A 21148-nucleotide genomic window follows, 5' to 3' on the forward strand; every position below is an offset into this window, starting at 1 on the left:
ACACCCTAAGTGTGTAGTGGGCTATTCCATCTAGATTTGTATAAGTACACTGTATGAAGTTCACACAAGAACATGTATCCCCATCATTAAGAGATGTATGACTAGCTGGGGGCAGTGGCTCATGTCTGTTATCCCAGCACTTTAGGAGGCTGAGGTGGGAGGACTGCTTAAAGATAGGAGTTCAAGACCAGTCTGGCCAACACAGTGAGACCCCATCTCTATTTTTTTAAAAGAAAAAAAATTATATATATTAAAAAAGAGAGAGAGCGATGTATGAGTGTATTTCCCTTTCTCTAGAATATAGGCAGCATGGTAAATTGATGAAAGTCCATTAAAGAAGGCTGATCAATACACTCTATACTATTTTACACCCCAATAGTATACAAAACTGCCGACATTTTCAATCAATATTATCAATAAGGTTTATATAAAATCTGTGTAAGTCACTATCTTTAATAATAAACATAATTTTGATTATTTTACTTATTTGTCTTAGTTCAACAATTTGGCTGGGGAAAATATATAGCTACATGCTGTCAAAAATAATACATTAATTACATATTTAAACAGTAATAAACTAGCTTAATGTTAGCAAAAAAAAAAGTGACAATTTAAACTTATAGCTCCAGTTACCTTATTGTTAAGAGTAAGCGTACCTGTTGATTCTAAAAAGGTTTAATATGCCTTTTTAACAGGGATTAGTGCATCAAAATGTTTAGTAATTCCAGAGGTTTCTGATATACAGTTAAGTATTTACTGAGTACCATCTATGTGGAAAACACTGTCCTGAGTTAGAATCAACCTTTTCATATTATTGGAAAACACCCTTGAGGATATTGTATCACCTCTCACTACTGGCAGCTGGTTGGCCTATTGTGGTGCTAAAAGTTCTTTAGAGGCACAAGTGTATATTTCCCGAAATAGATAAAATTAATCCTAGGCCAGACGTGGTGACTCACACCTGTAATCCCAGCAGTTTGGGAGGCTGAGGAAGGTTCATTGCTTGAGTCCAGGAGATTGAGACCAGCCTGGGCAACATGAAGAAACCCTGTCCCCACAAAAAGTACAAAAAATAAGCTGCGTGTGCTGGCACATGCTTGTAGTCCCAGGTACTCCACAGGCTGAGATGGGAGGATCACCCGAGCCCAGGAGGTGGTGGCTGCAGTGAACTGAGATCACAGCACTGCACTCCAGCCTGGGCATCAGAGTGAAACTCTACCTTTACCCCTTTTATATAACTGCTTTGTAAGAAGGAATTAGAACTGATCATCTGGCTTTATCCCATATACTTACTATATACTTGTTATTTAAGTTAAAATTATTATGATAGCCCTTATTCAGAACCTTCAATTGATTTCTCCCTAATTTCATTTCTTTTACTGGTGTTTAACATCACTGACTTATTAGGTCATTTATTCCATCTGGTGGTTTTAGCATTTCTTAAAACAAGACTTAATAGCAAGGAATTTTAATTAAATATCAGAACAATAAGTCATTAGGTAGATTAGTCAGGTATAAAACAAGAATTTAAATAAAAGAATAGATTATGAATAAAAACTCCATAAACAAGTTAAAATATGTTATCTTCAAGAAGTAATCTTCATATTATATTCAATTGCTTAATTTGGATGTGATTTGAGAATTTATGATGGGATACATTTAACTCTGTCATCCAAAACTGAATTATACTGGCCAAGGGAACACTAACACCTAAGTCCACTCTAGGGGCAGTGGGAATAACTACAACATTTCTCCGCTGATATTTAAGGTAAATAAAAGGTCTTTATTTCCAATTCTTGAATGACAAATGCTGGGACACACAGACAAGAGTTTTAGATATGTAAAATGAAATCCAGTTATTCTAAAAATTAAGTCATAGTGACCTATTATCTTCAGTAACATACAGACCCAGGTTTAAAAAAATCAGGTGGTTACTGAAAAATTCAGTCCGACTGATACATGAATGCCACATATTTTATCAGCTACTTTAATAAAAATTTTGTTACACATTACATATAAAATTTGATATACACATTAACTGCATTTGTCAAACTGCAATATTATACCACAAAAGCTATTAATAAGATAACTGTCTATATTTTACATATATGATGTTATATAAGTCTATAATATCTTATAAAAAGAACTGTCTGCTTATACTCCTTGAGTCTAACTCTTCCTAGATCCTATCTTTCCTTCTACTAGCCCTAATTTACATAGTTGATCTAGAGAGTAATCTATAAGTAATAATCTATCTTTGATAAAGTAATCAAGGATAACAATGTAACCCGAAGAGACATTTGGGTGAATTACTGGAGGCTTCATCATCTGCTCTAGACATAAATGCCTTTTTAATCTTCTTAATCTCTCTCTCTCCCAGTCTTTCTCCTTCCTCTTAATTGATTTTCTTATTCTTTAACCTTTCGTAGCTTGCTCATCTCTCTTCTATACCTCTTTTAAAACCTCTACATTAGCTATTCATCTAATGTCATAATGTAGTACAATTAGCATTCAGCCTTAAAAGAAGTCGCCTTCTATCACAAAGACTATAAAACACTCATTCAGTAATCACTTACTGACCATCTACTTCGTGTCATTACCTGTACAAGGCTCCAGATACAGAAAAGTAAGACAGTTTCTGTGCTAGAGTCATTCAAAGTATTAGGGAGCTGATTATAAAATAAATTATAAAAAATAAAACTATTTTTTACAAAATGGTGGCATGAAGGATGAAGCAACAAAGTATTTTCATTTTTAAACAATAAATTGTATTATTTTTTCTTACTCTACAAAGCAACTGATATACTTGGTGGTGAAAGGACAAGGAGTGTGTTGAAAGTCTGAAAAGGTAACGCAGTGACATCTGAGGAGCCATGAAACCCTAGCGGAAGGGTGGGAGGTGAAGCCTAATTATCTAAAGGTGAAAAGGCCAAGCCTCAAAGAAAGTAGGTCAGACACAAACATGAATAAACCCCTCCACTCTAGATAATGACGGCTGAATATTTTGCACACTGCAATGAGTTCAGAGTTTAAAAAAATCACTTCTAAACTTCAAAGGATGAAGTTTTTAAGGTCTTTATTTTCTACACATTAGCATGCCTCTGACAGAACCTTTAGTTTCAACAACTAGTTTAAAGAAGTAGCCTAAAGTGTGTTACCTTTGTGTAAACTAAAGGATGACCAATTCTAAATAACCTTTTCTAAAATCTTAAGAGGTCAACTATCAACATTTACAGTAAGTTAAAGAGGCTAAGTTAATAACATTTTATCTCAAAAGCAAAAATTAGTACCTTTGAAGCATATTAGTGGATCTGAAAAGCTACTGTGATTTTAAGGTTTCTTTTCCCAGAAATAATCCATAAATATACCATATATGGTCTGTTCTTATGTTAAAATGGGGTAGGGGATAGGAAAATTAATTTTTATAGGTTTAATAATAAAACAGAAAATATATGTAAATCACACCAAAAAACCCCCAACTTCATGACTGCAATTATTTTAGAAAAACAGCTGTCTAAAGTATTTCAAACTAAAGCCACAAGAACGCGATAGAGGTTATTAAAACTTTGAAGATGAAACTCAATAAAAATTAATCATTTTCCTTTCCTAAATCGAAACTGAGGTTTTATTTTCCAAAATCCTGTTCTACGATGAAGTACAAATGCCCATGCAGCATATGATCATGTCCAAACACAACAGTTAGCAGTCATTTATTGCTAAATTTAAATACGACCAAACAAAATGACAGCTAGAAAAAAACTAAGCTATATACACTTGAGATAGCTTTTAATATAAAAGCATGTCCTCAAAATGTGCCTATTTTAAAGGAATAGAAATTCCCTCTGCCTCTTTCCCACCCCATATATGATTCAAAATAATAAACCAAGAAACCACTCATTATCTCAAACATTTCAAATAAAGCTACTTGAGTTCATGAAACTCACATATGCAAAGTTTTACATGTTAAACCAAACATATTTGGGCATAAACTAGTATATTTTTGGATTTAAAATACTACCTTTTGTTTTTTAAAAATAATTTCAACCTTATTTTATAAAGATGAAATACAAACATAAAACCTAAGCAAGTTAAAGTTTCTCACCTTCACCCTCCTTCTTCTCAGCTTCTAAATCAGGTAGCTCATTATCTATTTCACAGACACAGAAACATATCTAAAACACTTGTACTGTTGCTTTGAATGTTAGCTTTCAAGTTGAAGCTGCACGCATTTACAGTGCGCCTCAGAGTTGGATTACATGACCTGTTTAGTTAACTCTGTAAAGATGACAGTTTAAACAAAAATATATGTAGACAATGTTTTTTGATCAATACACAAAGTAGAACTTTCCCTATTTTTAGAAATTTGCAATACAACTCTCCAATTAATTTTTGCTCCAAATGAAACTTTATCATGTTTATATACTAAGCAAAAGGTTTCTGTGGTCTTAAGAGTTACTTGATCAATCTAGACATAAGTTTACAAAAGTATAAATTAAGACTATGTAGTACTGACCAAAAATAAATCTTAAAACACTTCTATCTGAAAAAAAAAAATGATCAACATTGTCCTTGGCTATCTAGTGGTTAGATAAGAAAACTATTAACAAAAGTCCTCAAATTAATACATATAAAAGAAAAGATGAGGAGAGAAGTAATTTCTAAACGAATAGCAAATAAGCTAATTAAAGTTCTTCTCCTACCCAAAAAGAGAGTGTTCAGAAAATACAGGAATTTGCAAAATCCTCACCCTTTTTCAAACTTTGCAAAATTAGGTATTTTGCTGTCAAATGTATAACTGTACCAACAACTGCTCCACTAATATTTTCAATCTTAACCACAATCATGTTTAGAGCTTTCTTAAAACTGAAGTACACATTTTAAACATTTCAAACTTAACATATCAGCTTTAAGGAAAAAGCAAGATTAGGGCATGTAAACATAGTCAGAAAGTATTTTCACATACATCATTTCATACACTCTTCTAAAGAAGGTACCAGGATTCTCATTTAACAAGGAAAGGAACTGTGACTTAGAGGGTAAATGACATGCCCAAAGTCAGCTACAAGGGGATAAATCTAGAACTAGAACCCAAAGCTGTTAGTCTATCAAATATATTTTCATTCACTTCTTTAACTGAAAGGCCAAGCTAAAGGTCAATTATTGAGCCCCAATGTAACAGTATATATGATCTACTATTTTTAAAACAGAAGGGAATAGAGCTAACATATAATCCCAGAGTATATATCTCAAAACCAAATGATACTAGGTCATTTTAGCAAGCATCAAAAATGCTAATTTTCAGTCACTATAAATTGTGTGCAATTTCAATGTTTACAAAATTTTAAATCAATATTTAGCAAAAATAAATTTTTAAACTGAGCTTCTTTTAACATGATTTTCTTTCTTGAAAGATTTTAAGCACTACATGCACACTTGAAAAAATAATTATTACCTTTTATTAAATTTTAATTTAAATGCCTATTATCTGCAGGGTTTAAAAAAAAAAACAAAAAAACTTCACAATTTTGTAGTTTCCTATTAAGTGAATGGTGAGATAAGCAAACCAGTTAATTCACAATGCCCCCTACTGGTAGCTCAAGAGAAAGCATTCTCTAATGTAACATTACAAAAAAGTGCATTAGTTTTATTAAATGTGATCTCTCACCACCTGCACACAAATGCCCTGGAAAGCTTAAAAATACAACCTCCTTGCTCTACACAAATACCTACAGATATTTTTATTTAAGTTAGATTGCCTGAGTTCAGGAATTTGAGGTTACAGTGAGCCATGATCGCTCCACTATACTCCAGCCTGGGAAACAGAGTAACACTCTGTCTAAAAAAAAATTACCCCAGGTCACATGCTAAAAGGTAGCAGAGCTACCAATCTTTTCTTATCCCTAGTGCTAGATGTCCTTAAGATGAAAGAGAAACAAATTATATTAGCCTTAAAATTCAAGTAATTATTTATTTTAGATACTGCTTATGTAAGCAATACATGCTAAACCTTCTTAACCCTGGTCCCGCCCACATCACTTGGGGAGTCTGTAGAAATGTCTGACCATGTCCCATTCTCAGTTTCAGATTTAATAGGATTAAGGTAGGGCCTGAATACTGTTATTATTATTATATTATTATTTATTATACTTTAAGTTCTGGGGTACATGTGCAGAACGGGCAGGTTTCTTACATAGGTATACACGTGCCATGGTGGTCTGCTACACCCATTAACCCATCATCTACATTAGGTATTTCTCCTAATGCTATCCCTCCCCTAGACCCCGCCCCCCAACAGGCCCCACTGTGTGATGTTCCCCTCCCTGTGTCCATGTATTCTCATTGTTAAATTCCCACTTACGAGTGAGAACATGTGGCATTTGGTTTTCTGTTCTTGTAGTAGTTTGCTGAGAATGATGGTTCCCAGAGTCATCCATCTCCCTGCAAAGGACATGAACTCATCCTTTTTTATGGCTGCATAGTATTCCATGGTGTATATGTGCCACATTTTCTTCATCCAGTCTACCACTGATAGGCATTAGGGTTGGTTTCGAGTCTTTGCTATTATGAACACTACTGCAATAAACATATGTGTGTATGTGTCTTTATAGTGGAATGATTTGTAATCCTTTGGATATATACCCAGGAATGGGATTGCTGGGTCAAATGGTATTTCTAGATGTAGACCCTTGAGGAATTGCCACACTGTCTTCCACAATGGTTGAGCTAATTGCCACCAACAGTGAAAAAGCATTCTATTTCTCCACATCCTCTCCAGCATCTGTTGCTTCCTGACTTTTTAATGATCACCATTCTAACTGGCATGAGATGGTATCTCATTGTGTTTTTGATTTGCATTTCTCTAATGACCAGTGACGATTAGCTTTTTTCACATATTTGTTGGCTGCATAAATGTCTTCTTTTGAGAAGTGTCTGTTCATATCCTTCACCCACCTTTTGATGGGGTTATTTTATTCTTGTAAATCTGTTTAAGTTATTTGTATATTCTGGATATTAGCCCTTTGTCAGATGAGTAGGTTGCAAAAATTTTCTCCCATTCTGTAGGTTGCCTGTTCTCTCTGACCATAGTTTCTTTTGCTGTGCAGAAGCTCTTTAATCAGATCCCATTTGTCTATTCTGGCTTTTGTTGCCATTGTTTTTTGGTGTTTTAATTATGAAGTCTTTGCCCATGCCTATGTCCTGAATGGTACTGCCTAGGTTTTCTTCTAAAGTTTTTATCGTTTTAGGTCTTATGTTCAAGTCTTAAATCCATCTTGAGTTAATTTTTGTGTAAGGTGTAAGGAAGGAATCTAGTTTCAGCTTTCTGCATATGGCTAGCCAGTTTTCCCAACACAATTTATTAAATAGAGAATCCTTTCCCCATTGCTTGTTTTTGTCAGGTTTGTCAAAGATCAAATGGTTGTAGATGTGTGGTGTTATTTCTGAGGCCTCTGTTCTGTTTCATTGGTCTATATCTCTGTTTTGGTACCAGTACCATGCTGTTTTTGTTACTGTAGCCTTCTAGTATGGTTTGAAGTCAGGTAGCGTGATGCCTCCAGCTTTGTTAGGATTGTTTAGGTTTTTGTTTTGTTTTGTTTTTTGCTTAGGATTGTCTTGGCTATGCAGGCTCTTTTCTGGTTCCATATGAAATTTAAAGTCGTTTTTTCCAATTCTGTGAAGAAAGTCAATGGTAGCTTGATCGGGATAGCACTGAATCTATAAATTACTTTGGGGAGTATGGCCATTTTGATGATATTGATTCTTCCCATCCATGAGCATGGAATGTTTTTCCATTTGTTTGTGTCCTCTCTTACTTCTTTGAGCAGTGGTTTGTAGTTCTCCTTGAAGAGGTCCTTCACATCCCTTGTAAGTTGGATTCCTAGGTATTTTATTGTCTTTGTAGCAACTGTGAATGGGAGTTCACTCTTGATTTAGCTCTCTGTTATTGTTGTAAAGGAATGCTTGTGATTTTTGCACATTGATTTTGTATACTGAGACTTTGCTGAAGTTGCTTATCAGCTTAAGGAGATTTGAGGCTGAGATGATGGGGTTTTTTTTTTTTTTTTTTTTTTTTTGAGACGGAGTCTCGCTCTGTCACCCAGGCTGGAGTGCAGTGGCCGGATCTCTGCTCACTGCAAGCTCCGCCTCCCGGGTTTACGCTATTCTCCTGCCTCAGCCTCCCGAGTAGCTGTGACTACAGGCGCCCGCCACCTCGCCCAGCTATTTTTTTTGTATTTTTTAGTAGAGACGGGGTTTCACCATGTTAGCCAGGATGGTCTCGATCTCCTGACCTCGTGATCCACCTGTCTCAGCCTCCCAAAGTGCTGGGATTACAGACTTGAGCCACCGCGCCCGGCGACAATGGGGTTTTCTAAATATACAATCACATCGTCTGTAAACAGAGACAATTTGACCTCTTCTCTTCCTATTTGAATACCCTTTATTTCTTTTTCTTGCCTGATTGCCCTGGCCAGAACTTCCAATACTATGTTGAATAGGAGTGGTAAGAGAGGGCATCCTTGTCTTGTGCCGGGAATGCTTCCAGTTTTTGCCCATTCAGTATGATACTGGCTGTGGGTTTGTCATAAATAGCTCTTGTTATTTTGAGATACGTTATATCAATACTGAGTTACATTGAGAGTTTTTAGCAAGAAGGGCTATTGAATGTTGTCGAAGGCCTTTTCTGCATCTATTGAGATAATCATGTGATTTTAATCATTGGTTCTATTTATGTGATGGATTATATTGATTGATTTGCATATGTTGAACCAGCCTTGCATCTCAGGGATGAAGCCGGCTTGATCATGGTGAATAAGCTTTTTGATGTGCTGCTGGATTTGGTGTGCCACTGTTTTATTAGGATTTTTGCATTGATATTCATCAGGGATATTGGCCTGAAATTTTCTTTTTTGTTGTGTCTCTGCCAGGTTTTGGTATCAGGATGATGCTGGCCTCATAAAATGTGTTAGGGAGGACTCCCTCTTTTTCTATTGTTTAGAATAGTTTCAGAAGGAATGGTACCAGCTCCTCTTTGTACCTCTGGTAGAATTCGGCTGTGAATCCATCTGGCCCTGGACTTTTTTTGGTTGGTAGGCTATTAATTGCTGCCTCAATTTCAGAACTTGTCTATTCAGGGATTCAACCTCTTCCTGGTTTAGTCTTAGGAGGGTATATGTGTCCAGAAAGTTATCCAATTCTTCTAGATTTTCTAGTTTATTTGCATAAAGGTGTTTACAAGTAGTCTCTGATGGTAGTTTGTATTTCTGTGGGATGGGTGGTGATATGTCCTTTATCATTTTTTATTGCATTTTTTGATGCTTCTCTCTTTTCTTATTAGTCTAGCTAGCTGCCTGCCATACAAGAGCTCCTGAAGGAAGCACTAAACATGGAAAGGAACAACTGGTACCAGCCACTGCAAAAACATACAAATTGTATGTAAAGACCATCGATGCTATGAAGAAACTGTGTCAACTAACAGGCAAAGAAAACCAGCTAGCATCATACTGCCAGGATCAAATTCACACATAACGATATTAACCTTAAATGTAAATGGTCTAAATTCCCCAATTAAAAGACACAGACTGGCTAACAGAATAAAGAATCAAGACCCATTGGTGTGCTGTATTCAGGAGACTCATCTCATTTGCAGAGACACACATAGGCTCAAAATAAAGGGATGGAGGAATATTGTGAAGCAAATAGAAAGCAAAAAAAAAAAAAAAAAAAAAAAAAGCAGGGGTTGGAATCCTAGTCTCTGATAAAACAGACTTTAAACAAACAAAGATCAAAAAAGACAAAGAAAGGCATTACATAATGCTAAAGGAATCAATGCAATAAGAAGAGCTAACTATCCTAAATACACATGCATCCAGTACAGGAGTACCCAGATTCATAAAGCAAGTTCTTAGAGACCTACAAAGAGACTTAGACTCCAACACAATAATAGTGGGAAACTTTACTACCCCACTGTCAATATTAGACAGATCAATGAGACAGAAAACTAACAAGGACATCCAGGACCTGAACTCAGCTCTGGACCAAGCAGACCTAATAGACATCTACAGAACTCTCCACCCCAAATCAACAGAATATACATTCTTCTCAGCACCACACTGCACTTATTTTAAAATTGACCACATAATTCAAAGTAAAACACTCCTCAGCAAATGCAAAAGAATGGAAATCATAACAAACTGTCTCTCAGACCACAGTGCAATCAAATTAGAATTCAGGATTAAGAAACTCACTCAAAACTGCACAACTACACGGAAACTGAACAACTTGCTCCTGAATGACTACTGGGTAAATAATGAAATGAAGGCAGAAAAAGATGTTCTTTGAAACCAATGAGAACAAAGACACAACATACCAGAATCTCTGAGACACATTTAAAGCAGTGTGGAGAGGGAAATTGATAGCACTAAATGCCCACAAGAGAAAGCAGGAAAGATCTAAAATTGACACCCTAACATTACAATTAAAAGAAGTAGAGATGCAAGAGCAAACAAATTCAACAGCTAGCAGAAGACAAGAAATACCTAAGATCAGAGCAGAACTGAAGGAGACAGAGACACGAGAACCCCTTCAAAAACTCAATGAATCCAGGAGTTGGGTTTTTTGAAAAGATCACTGTTATTTTTTTAAACTCCCAGGTGATTATAGTCTGCCACTAGGGCTGAGAATCACTTGGGCCAGTGATGCTCAGCCTTCAGCTTGAATAGAATTACCTAGAGGATACAGACCTATAGGCCTCATGCCCAGAGTTTCTGACTGAATAAATCTGAGAGGGCCTGAAAATCTGCACTTTTGACAAGTTAGATGTGGTGACGATGCTGGTCTTGTGATTACACTTTGAGAACCACTAAATAAGCATATTGGCTAGAGGTTCTCAACCTTACTGACACATATGAATTACCTGGGGAAATTTTTTAAATCTTGATTGCCAGGCACACCCCAGACTAATTACATATGAATCTCTGGGGTGGAGGATCCAGGCGTCAATATGTTTTAAAGTTCCTAAAATTAAAAATATTTCCTTACAGCAGAGGTTTACAAAGCCATTAATATGCTAATAATACAAGTGATTTCCCCAGAAGGTGGTATAGTACACACTATTTCCAAAGTTTTTTGAACCAGAAACACTTCTGGCACATAATTAACAGCTCTGAATGTCCGAAATACTGGCCTATCAGATAAAATGGAAACTGCTTTGCATGGCTTGAGACACGATCCTCCAACCTCAATCCAGCCTCATCTTTTGCCAACGCTTCCTCCCGCCACTGCATATATATATATATATCCCTATTAAAATACTAATATCTTTTGATTGCAAGATCTGTTTTAATATGATTGAATTATTTCTACAGCTGTTTGGAGTCAGAGGTCACATCTTATTTCTCTTTGGTCCCCAGTGCCTAGTATGACACCAAGTATAGCAGGTGCTCAAGGAACATCTGCTGATTTATTAAATACAGATTTATAGCCTTACTTTCTGTAGAAAATACACTGTCAAAGATGGCTTTTATGCAATCTAGAGTGGACAAAAGTTTTTACATAGCTAAAATCAGAACTGAATAGTTCACCCTTATAGAGCCACTCTTATTTTAACAAGGCTTTAAATTATAAAGGGACTAGTTGCATTCAGAGGTAACATTTAACTTGTACTAGGATCTGCCATACTTTAAATTCATTAATAACTTAAGGGTGGCAGAAGGTTTAGATAACTTTTTATTTTAAGAATTATTTAGGCCGGCCGGGCGCGGTGGCTCACGCCTGTAATCCCAGCACTTTGGGAGGCCGAGGTGGGCGGATCACGAGGTCAGGAGATCGAGACCATCCTGGCTAACGCAGTGAAACCCCATCTCTACTAAAAATACAAAAAATTAGCCGGGCGTGGTGGCGGCGCCTATAGTCCCAGCTACTCGGGAGGCTGAGGCAGGAGAATGGCGTGAACCTGGGAGGCGGAGCTTGCAGTGAGCCGAGATCGTGCCACCGAACTCCAGCCTGCGCAACAGAGCGAGACTCTGTCTCAAAAAAAAAAAAGAATTATTTAGGCCAACTCTGATCCAAAAAGAGGCAAAAATGCCTTCTAGATTAACAAGACAAAAATGCCTTGTATATTAACAATAGTTTCCAAAAACCATTAAAGAGAAATGAAAAAAAAAAAAACTTCTGAAAATTCAAGTTTCTCAAACTTGAACATAGCAAAATCAACTCAGTTTTGTTTTTGTTTTAATTTATAAAGAACAGTATTTTTGTGTTGTCAACCTGTATATCTAATTCAGGTCAAACAATCTTGGTACATAATAAAACTGCAAAGGTTAGAAGTATCCTCCTTTAGTGCCACAAAAGAAAGCTATATTTCATGCTATAAAGTGCCAAGGTCTATTCTATAGCTTGCTGGCACTATATTTTCCATATGCATCACAAATATTTTAAATAATCACATGTGTATAAATTTTCAAAGCATCGTAAGACTATATTGCCTTTTTTTTTTTTTTTTTTTTTGAGATTCTCCTGATTCAGCCTCCCAAGTAGCTAGGACTATAGGTGTTTGTCACAATGCCCGGCTAATTTTTTGTATTTTTAAGAAAGCCAGGGTTTCACTATGTTGGCAAGGCTGGTCTCAAACTCCTGACCTCAAGTGATCCACCCGCCTCAGCCTCCCAAAGTGGTGGGATTACAGGTGTGAGTCACCACGCCCAGCAACTATGTTGCTTTTCAAACTTATTTCAGTTTGTAGTTCTGTAAAACTACATTGAAAGAAAAAAATCGCATTAAAATATTAACATATTTGTTTTCAAGAGCAATGATAATTACCTTAACATATATTTATTCCATAAGTAATTATGGAGTGCCCATTTATAGTTACACAATAATGAAAAAGTTCATGAAGTTTACAAAAAAGCTGGTATATTTTTTCTAGAGAGGGAAAAGGTGGAAACATTCTTGTGATCTCAACTAGAAATAGGGATTATTGGCAGAAGAAGGAGAAACAGTTGAATCTAAAAGTCATTAGTTTATAAAATTTGCTAGGTGACTCCTAGCAACTCTGAAAAAGTTGGTAAGCCCAGGAGAAAGAGAAAAGTAATAAGTAAATAACACTTTAAAATTAATAAAGTATTTACCTTTGAATTCCTTCAAGAATATCCCTCACAGCTGCCATTAACTTTTGAAGATATATAAAAGCTTCTTCAAATGATGCTATATTTGATGTAGTCAGAGCTGAATTTGAGCCCAATCTCTGAAACACATTCGTGCTAAAATAGAGAAAAAAAGATACTCATAGGTATACATACATATTTAAAGTAATTCAAGTATTTCTGTTGCAAATGTATAAAGTAGTATTTATTATCAGGAACCACAAAAAAGACACAAAAAAAAACAAAAGTCCAAACCACAACAAAAAACAAAAACAAAACACAAAACATTTTTATTAACAGCAACAAACAACAACAAACACTTAATCTCTCAGAATGCTGATCTATTTAAATTAGAAGTAAAAGATAGTGAAATATGAAAGTCTGGGATAATATTCACGTAAAGGATCTAGTTCAGACACTATACAGGTCTAATCTAAAGTAATACTATGAAAGTTGTGTGATATTGTTTCATTCTAAGAGACCACAAGAGATAGAGGAGAAGTAATGCTATCAATATGCATTCAAGTCAGTACTCAGGATGAGAAGGATGAAGAAAAAAATTAGAGATCAGATTATTCCTGTTGAAACTAGAAGTTTCCTAGTAATTTCACTTGTAGAAATTTATCATAAATTAATAACAGTTATTCAGAATCGGCAACAATTAGTAACACCTTAAATGTATAACAATATAAACAGTGTTAAATAATCAGTAAGTTGGCCACTTGATAAAATACCAAACTAGGCTGGGCATGATGGCTCACCCATGTAATCTCAACACTTTGAAAGGCCGAGAAGGGAGGATCACTTGAGGCCAGAAGTTTGAGACCTGCCTGGGCAACATCGTTAGACCTTGTCTCTAGAAAAAAATTTAAAAAGTAGCCAGGCGTGGTGGCACTGCCTGTAGTCCCTGCTACTTGGGAGGCTAAGGTGGGAGGATCACTTGAACCCAGGAGTTCGAGGCTTCAGAGAGCTGTCATCGTGCCACTGCATTCCAGCCTGGGCAACAAAGTGAGACCCTGTCTCAAAACAAAACAAACACACACACACACACACAAAACACCAAACTACTAAAATGATGCTTATGCCACCTATGAAACAGAAAAATAAAAGTAGAGAAAATTTACTTTATAACATAAGGACAACAATGTAAAAATCCAAAACACATTATGCTTGGTTTGAATAGTGTCCCCCCATAACTCCTACATTCACCCAGAACCTCAGAATGTTACCTTGTTTGAAACAGGATCTTTGAGATGTAACTAGTTAAGTTAAAATGAGTTCATGCTGGATTAGAACGGGCCCTACTCTATGTGAAGAAAAAGGCAGAGATGGGAGTGATACAGCTGCAAGGCAAGGACTTCCCGCAACTACCAGAAGAAAAGAGAAAGACATGAAACAGATCCTCCCTCAGAAACTCCAGAAGAACCAAGCCTGCAGACACTTGGATTTCAAATGTTTGGCCTCCAGGTCTGTGAGCGAAAATATTTCTGCTGTTTTGGGCCAGCCAGTTTGTGATACTTTGCTAGAGCAGCTGTAGGAAACTAATAATATTCCTAAAAAACATGGCTGAGTGTGCTTAATAAATTCACAATGTTGACTACAGTAGACTTTAGGCAGCAGCACTCAAAGGAATTTCCTTCCCTACTTTATACTTTCCAAAGTATTCCTTTTATAACTGTTGTAAAACACACTTAACATAAAATTCACCACTTTGAACATTCTGAAGCGTATAATTCAGTGGCATTTAGTACACTCACAATGCTGTGTAACCATCACCACTATCTAGTTACAGAACATTTCGTTACCTGAAAAGGAAACTGAATCCGGGTGGTTACTCCCCAGGATTCTCCTCTTGCTCCGCCAAACCCAGCAACCACCACTCTGCTTTCTGTCTCCATGGATTTACCTATTCCGGGTATTTGTGTGGTGCATTTGTTATTTTTTAGATAAAACCAAATTTATTTTATTTTAAAATATTTACAATTAAAATTTTTTTCTACATTTAAAGCCAAAAGAATGTAAAAAGAGAATATGTAATACCCACAGTCTACCAACCAGAGATAAGCATTACTAACATACATGGTTCTTTCTTCATCTTTTTCTGGATATACAAGCAAATTGTGTGTGTGGAGGTGTGGTTGTGAGGGAGTGGTTGGGGAGGCAGGAGGAGACTGAGAGAGAAAACAGGAAACAACATCTACCAGGAAAGCCATCAGTAAATCAAAATACTATATACTAGATACCATCATTCCAAAAACTTCCATTATAATTTTTATATAGATTTATACAATTTAGGTAAAAGGATGAGGGCACTAAAAGCCCTTCCTCCAGGGTTTATCCTAAATGACAAAATGTGGGAGAAATGAGCATGAGATGAGGATGAAAATAACCATACCAGTCATAGGATTGGCAGGTACAATCATCTTTTGCTGTGGGTACTACTATTTTTGCTCCTGTCTCTTGAGATGTATCGGCAAATCTTGTTTTTACCTTTAAAATATATCCAGCATTTGACCAATTCTTAACATCTCTCCCACAACTGCCCTGACCCAAATCATCAACATTTTCCACCTGGATTATCACAGTAGACACCTAACTGGTATCTCGCCCTCTTCCTGCCTCACCCTCATCACTTCACAGCCTGCTCGCAAGAAGGCAGAGCAATCTTTTTTAAAACACAGGCCTGATCTTGTCATTTCTTTGCTTAAAATTGTGCTGTAGCTTTTGCTAAGAGTAAAAGCCCTAAATTCTTACAATGGCTTACTAGCCCCACACAATCAGCACACTGTCCCTCCCCACTTCATCTCCTCCTGCTCTGCCCCCTTGCTCCAGCCACACTGGCCTTTCAGTTCACCCAACATATTAGATATGTTCTTTCCAGCTCTTTGTAATTTCTGTTCTTCTATCTGAAACGCTTTTCCTGTAAATAACTATACGCTCCCATCCCCACCTCCTTCAAGACAGTACAAATGTCATTTTTTAAATGAAGGTTTTCTTGAACACTCTCTAACACTGTAACTACCACTCCTCCCTAAATCCATGTTACTATTCCTCCCTTTCTTCTTTCCTCTTAAGGCATCATGATCAAATGACCTACTACCAAGTACCTGAAAGTATGAAAAAAATACAATAAATACACCATTTTCCCTTGATTCTAGACTTTTATAGACACTGTGCAATGTATTAACTATTGGATCCATGGCTAAAATGTAGAGGTCCTTCACTTGAAAATGTATCCTTTTTTTGAGACAGGGTCATGCTCAATTGCCCAGACTGGAGTATGGTGGTGCGATCACAGCTCACTGCAGCCTTGATCTCCTGAGCTCAAGCAATTCTCTCACCTTAGCCTCCCTAGTAGCTGGCACTACAGGCGATGGCTACCACACAAGGCCAACTTTTTTGATTTCTAGTAAAGATGAGGTCTCGCTATGTTGCCCAGGCTGGTCTCAAACTCCTGAGCTCAGACGATCCTCTTGCCTCAGCCTCCCAAAGTGCTGGGATTATGGGTGTGAACCACTGCATCTGGTAGAAAATGTATCTTAAGGTTGAAGAAAAACATACTGAGTGCGTGGATATATATTTTAATGTGACATACTGCTTAAAGATGTTTACCACAGGTTCCCAAACTTTTTTGATATCCTTTTTGAGACAGGGTCTCACTCTGTCATCCAGGCTGCAGTGCAATGGCATGATTACAGCGCACTGCAGCTTCTACCTCCCGGACTCAAGTGATGGTCCCACTTCAGCCTCCTGAGTAGCTGGGACCGCAGATGCATGCCACTGTGGCCAGCTAATTTTAAAATTTTTTTGTAGAGAGAAAATCTCACCATGTTGCCCAGGCTGGTCTTAAACTCCTCAGCTCAAGCGATCCTCCTACCTCTGCCTCTCAAAGTGCTGGGATTATAGGCATGAGCCATCATGCCTGGCCTCAGGATACACATTTTTTAAAATGTCTCGCCTTTTCTCCCCGCTAGTGCTGCTGGTCCTGCAGGTCTCTGTTCTGCAGGATGGGGTTTGTTAAAATTGTAAAGAATAAGGCCTACTTTAAGATATACCAAGTGAAATGTAGAAGATGACGAGAGGGTAAAAATGATGACTATATTTGGAAATGCTTGGGGATATAGGATAAAAATAAATACCACACACCCAAATACAGGATGATAGTTCATGTAACAAACAGAGATATCATTCGTCAGATTGCTTTTGCTCGTATAGAGGGGGATATGATAATCTGTACAGCGTATGCAAACGAACTGCCAAAATAACGGGGAGGTTGGCCTGAAAAATTATGCTGCAGCATATTGTACTGGCCTGCTGCTGGCCTGCAGGCTTCTCAATAGGTTTGGCATGGACAAGATCTATGAAGGCCAAGTGGAGGAGACTGGCGATGAATACAATGTGGAAAGCATTGATGGTCAGCCAGGTGCCTTTAACTGCTATTTGGACACAGGTCTTGCCAGAACTTCCGCTGGCAATAAAGTTTTTGGCACCTTGAAGGGAGCTGTGGATGGAGGCTTGTCTATCCTTCATAGTACCAAATGATTCTCTGGTTATGATTCAGAAAGCAAGGAATTTAACGCAGAAGTACACTGGAAGCACATCATGGGCCAGAATGTTGCAGATTACATGCGCTACTTAATGGAAGAAGATAAAGATGCTTACAAGAAACAGTTCTCTCAATACATAAAGAACAATGTAACTCCAGACATGATGGAGGAGATGTATAAGAAAGCTCATGCTGCCATACAAGAGAATCCAGTGTATGAAAAGACGCCCAAGAAAGAAGTTAAAAACAGGTGCTGGAGAGGACGTGGAGAAATAGGAACATTTTTACACTGTTGGTGGGACTATAAACTAGTTCAACCATTGTGGAAGACAGTGTGGCGATTCCTCAAGGATCTAGAACTAGAAATACCATTTGACCCAGCCATCCCATTACTGGGTACATACCCAAAGGATTATAAATCATTTTGCTATAAAGACACATGCACACATATGTTTATTGTGGCACTATTCACAATAGCAAAGACTTGGAACCAATCCAAATGTCCATCAATGATAGACTGGATTAAGAAAATGTAGCACATATACACCATGGAATACTATGCAGCCATAAAAAAGGATGAGTTCGTGTCCTTTGTAGGGACATGGATGCAGCTGGAAACCATCATTCTCAGGAAACTATCACAAGAACGGAAAACCAAACACCGCATGCTCTCACTCATAGGTGGGAATTGAACAATGAGATCACTTGGACACAGGAAGGGGAACATCACACACCCGGGCCTGTCATGGGGTAGGGGGAGGGGGGAGGGATAGCATTAGGAGATATACCTAATGTAAATGAGGAGTTAATGGGTGCAGCACACCAACATGGCACAAGTATACATATGTAACAAGCCTGCACGTTGTGCATATGTACCCTAGAACTTAAATTTAAAAAAAAAAAAAAAAGAGGTGAAATTTTTCCAAAATGTCCATTGCTCAGAAGAAAGATCAGATAGCTCAAAAGAAGGCAAGCTTCCTCAGAGCTCAGGAGCAGCCTGCTGAGAGCTAAACCAAACAATTTTCTACAAGGATTTTGGAGATAAAGAAAACACACTTATGGACAGCAAAAAAAAAAAGTCTCAGAAGCTTAAATGAGAAACAGCAGGGAAGTTGCTTTTTTGTTTGTTTGTTTTTGTTTGTTTTAACTTGAATCAGGAGTAGTATCTAACACCCAAATTCCTTGTAAGTAGAAACGACACCAAAAGCCTGACCTGATGAGCTACAAATTTGCTACTGATTTTTAAAGAGAGGGTCTTGTTGTGTTGCCCAGGCTGGTCTCAAACATTTGGCCTCAAGTGATCCTCCCACCTCAGTCTCCCAAAGTGCTGGGATTACAGGTATAAGCCACTGTTTCCAGCCTCACTCTAGCAGTTTTATATGACTAATTGTGCACAGGTCCTACCAGACTTCCAAATAAGCATCTTTACATGAAAGGCCCATGAACGATTATGTTGAAAAACTTCTATAATGTGTCTGGTACATAACCAGGCTTGAGAAACAGTAAGGTAGGCCTAAATACATATGTATTAACAAGGCAATATAAGCATTTTTGTCTTGCTGAAATGCTATTAAAGTCTATTATCCAGAAACTACGCAAAACTCTCTAGTATCCAACACAAATTCATGCACATTACAGATGAACTCTAAGAAAGGACAGCTAAAATATCTTAGATACAGTTTTAATCTATTTTATTTTGAAAGTGGTAATCCCTATCAGGGATATATGGTAACTTTCTGCTAACCAGAATGTCTGATTAGCCAAAACCTTAAAAATATGTTAAGATTGAAACAAAAAAAACCCTTTGCTTTATATGAAAATATAAATTTGTAAATATTATTGTTAGTTCTCATGCCATTTATTGTTATTTCTTTAGCGTGACAGGTTATAAAGCCAGTAGTTTATGTTTATGTACACTAAAGTATTAGAAGTATTTCTTCCTTTTAAACAAAAGTATTTATCTTCTTTTAACAAAGTCTTACAATGAATAACAGTAACACAGTCATGCATCACTTAAGACAATGAGAATACATTCTGAGAAATGCACTGCTGGGCAATTTCATCGTTATGCAAACATCTTAGAGTGTATTTACATAAACCTAGATGGTATGACTTACTAGACGTCTATGCTGTATGGTATAGCCTATTGCTCCTTAGCTACAAACTGGTACAGGATATTACTATACTGAATACTGCAGGCAGCTGTAATACAATGTTAACTATTTGGGTATTGAAACATATGTAAGCATAGGAAAAGTACAGTAAAAGATACGGTATTATAATTTTATGGGACTACTGTCATACATATTCCACTGTTGACCAAAATGTTGTAATGAAAGTGCTAAAAAAAAAATGACAAAACTTTAGCTAGACAAAAAAAAAAGAGGAGTGAATACGCAAATCGGAGATGAAAAGGACATTACCACAAAAATATGAAGAATCATAAGAAACTATTAGGAATAGCCATTAATGAATAACTACAATAACAAGTTTGATAACACAGAAGAAACAGATAAACTCTTGGACACATACAATCTACCAGGATTCAATTATGAAGAAATAGGAAATCTGAACAAACCCATAACAAGTGAGGAAACTGAATCAGTAATAAAATTTTCCATCAATGAAAATTCCGGGACCTGATGGCATCATTGCTGAATTCTAACAAATATTTAAAGAAAAGTTAATACCAATTTTCCTCAAATGATTCTAGAAAATTGAAGAAGCGGGAATACTTGCAAACTCATTATATGAGGCCAACATTACCAATTTCAAAACTAGACAAGGACACGGTAAGAAAACTACAGACCAATATCCTCGATAAACATAGGTACGAAAATTCTCAACAAGATGCTAGCAAACTGAATCCAACCACACATTAAAAAGTTCACTGTGATCAAGTGGGATCCATTTCAGGGATGCAAGAATGGTTCAAAATACACAAATCAATAAATGTGATAAACCACATTAACAGAATCAAAACCAAAAGTGATAGGATCATTTCAATAGATGCAGAAAAAGCATTTGACAAAATTCAACATCCCTTCATGATTAAAAACTCCCCAAAAATTAGATACAGAAGGAGCATACCTCAATGCAATAAAGGCCATATATGACAAACCCATAGCTAACATCATACTGAAGGAACAAGAACATCCACTTTTACCACTTGTATTCAACATTGTACTGAAAGTATTAGAGCAATTAGTCAAGAAAAAGAAATGAAGGGCATCCAAATTGGAAAGAAGGAAGTCAAATTACCCCTGTTCACAGACAACATGATCATATATATGGAAAACCCTTAAGACTCCACCAAAAATCTCTTTGAGATAATAAATGAATTCAATAAAGTTGCAGGATACTAATCAACATACAAAAGTCAATGGCATTCCTATATGCTAATAGTGAACTATCTGAAAAAGAAAACAAGAAAACAATTCAATTTATAATAGCTACCCAAAAA

At 36.7% G+C, this 21148-nt stretch overlaps 1 protein-coding gene and 1 pseudogene across 14 annotated transcripts in view; one reads left to right on the plus strand and one right to left on the minus strand.

The window, feature by feature from the left end:
* Positions 1-21148, minus strand: part of SWT1 (SWT1 RNA endoribonuclease homolog) — a 126687-nt gene that overhangs the window by 41096 nt on the left and 64443 nt on the right. For all 14 annotated transcript variants that reach the window (XR_007720470.1, XR_007720473.1, XM_050765566.1 and 11 more), the window contains one exon: positions 13125-13256. Coding sequence is in view for 12 of the 14 variants with exons in the window: in XM_050765566.1 (XP_050621523.1) it covers positions 13125-13256 (132 nt within the window). In the remaining 2 variants the exon portion in view is untranslated. The remainder of the gene's footprint in view (positions 1-13124; positions 13257-21148) is intronic.
* Positions 17135-18696, plus strand: LOC126939929 (60S ribosomal protein L5-like; annotated as a pseudogene).

The sequence above is a fragment of the Macaca thibetana genome, chromosome 1, assembly GCF_024542745.1.
Source record: "Macaca thibetana thibetana isolate TM-01 chromosome 1, ASM2454274v1, whole genome shotgun sequence".
NCBI lineage: Eukaryota > Metazoa > Chordata > Mammalia > Primates > Cercopithecidae > Macaca > Macaca thibetana.